The 1,204-nt window shown below is 47.3% G+C and overlaps 1 protein-coding gene across 1 annotated transcript in view; it reads left to right on the top strand.

Moving 5' to 3' along the window:
* The window catches only part of LOC102290532, a 2,786-nt gene extending 2,094 nt beyond the window's left edge, over window positions 1-692 (top strand). The window contains exons 5-6 of the mRNA XM_042228548.1: window positions 245-475; window positions 655-692. Of these exons, the coding sequence (XP_042084482.1) occupies window positions 245-475; window positions 655-692 (269 nt within the window). The remainder of the gene's footprint in view (window positions 1-244; window positions 476-654) is intronic.
* Window positions 693-1,204: the final 512 nt, after the last annotated feature.

Here is a 1,204-nt window from a genome sequence, read left to right as displayed (position 1 = left end):
CCGCTCTTTCTTCTTCTGGGCAAGATGGCAACCCTGCAGCCTTACCCCCTCAGCCGGGCTGCTCTCAAAGCACCAGTGGAGCTTCTGCAGCTCCACAGAAAGTTAGCGTAAGCAAGGATGAAGCCAAGGATCTACCACAAGATAAATGTGCAACAACAGGGACTGAAGGACGTAAGGATACTAAGGAGCAGTATCAGTCCAATCCTAGTTCTAGTTGCAATGAAAAATGATCTTCCCGAGACAGGGAACGGCTGTACTCTAGCTCTGGAAGAGATAGAGAAAGACACTACAGGGATAGGAGTCACGAACGAGAAAGCGACAACGATCGTCACCGGTACAGACGGGACTACAAAGACGGTCACCACCGCCAGTACAGGGATCGTTTCCCCCTTTCTGGACGTTACTACAGGGAATGGGAGGCTGATCGTCACCGGGAGCGAACCTTCCAGCACCCTCGGGAGCGTGATTGTGACAGGTGCTCTAACCATTACCATTACTACCGCTACCGGTCAAGAGAGGACATTGACCATGAGCGAAGGGGATATGGTTTTCTTCATTTTATTGATAATGGGTCACTTTTTCTGTCTTAGGCTGGCCGTAAAGCTTGATCTCGGTTTTGTTAAACAATGTCATTGGTTCTCTATCATCCCGTAGAAGTTCTGATGGAGATTCAGACAGAGCTGCGGAAATGAAAAAGAAAAAGAAGAGGAGACTTCCGGTGAGCACTCCAAGATGGCGGATTAACTTTTTGTCCGCTCCTGATCATAAGTGAGGAAAACTCCACAAACTCGATACAATAAACGTATTCATACTGACGATGATATACAATGCGTGGAGGCAGATGTAAAAAGACACAGGGGGGCTCCAAAAGTTACGGAGAGGCAAAAGACACCTTACAGGACGACGGCGACGGAGCTAGCATGAAGAGGAGCACGGAACAAAGTGAGGAAAACGAGCTAACAATGGCTAAAGCAATACAAAATTTGAGCGATAACATCCGAGAGATGAGGAAAGAAATCAAAGAAGATCTGAATAACCTAAAGGCTGAGATGAATCAGAAGCTACAAGATGCCATCGTGGATATTCGTAATCACGCCACTAGGCTAACTGAAGCAGAACAACGTGTGAACGAACTTGAGACAGTGAATGTGGACCTGAGAGATGCGCTAATTCACTGTCTGGACCAGCAGAAAACTCTCCAGAC

The sequence above is a fragment of the Haplochromis burtoni genome, unplaced genomic scaffold (assembly GCF_018398535.1).
Source record: "Haplochromis burtoni strain Fernald_Lab_line unplaced genomic scaffold, NCSU_Asbu1 Contig_331, whole genome shotgun sequence".
Lineage (NCBI taxonomy): Eukaryota > Metazoa > Chordata > Actinopteri > Cichliformes > Cichlidae > Haplochromis > Haplochromis burtoni.
This window is presented reverse-complemented; position numbering and strand designations above follow the sequence as displayed.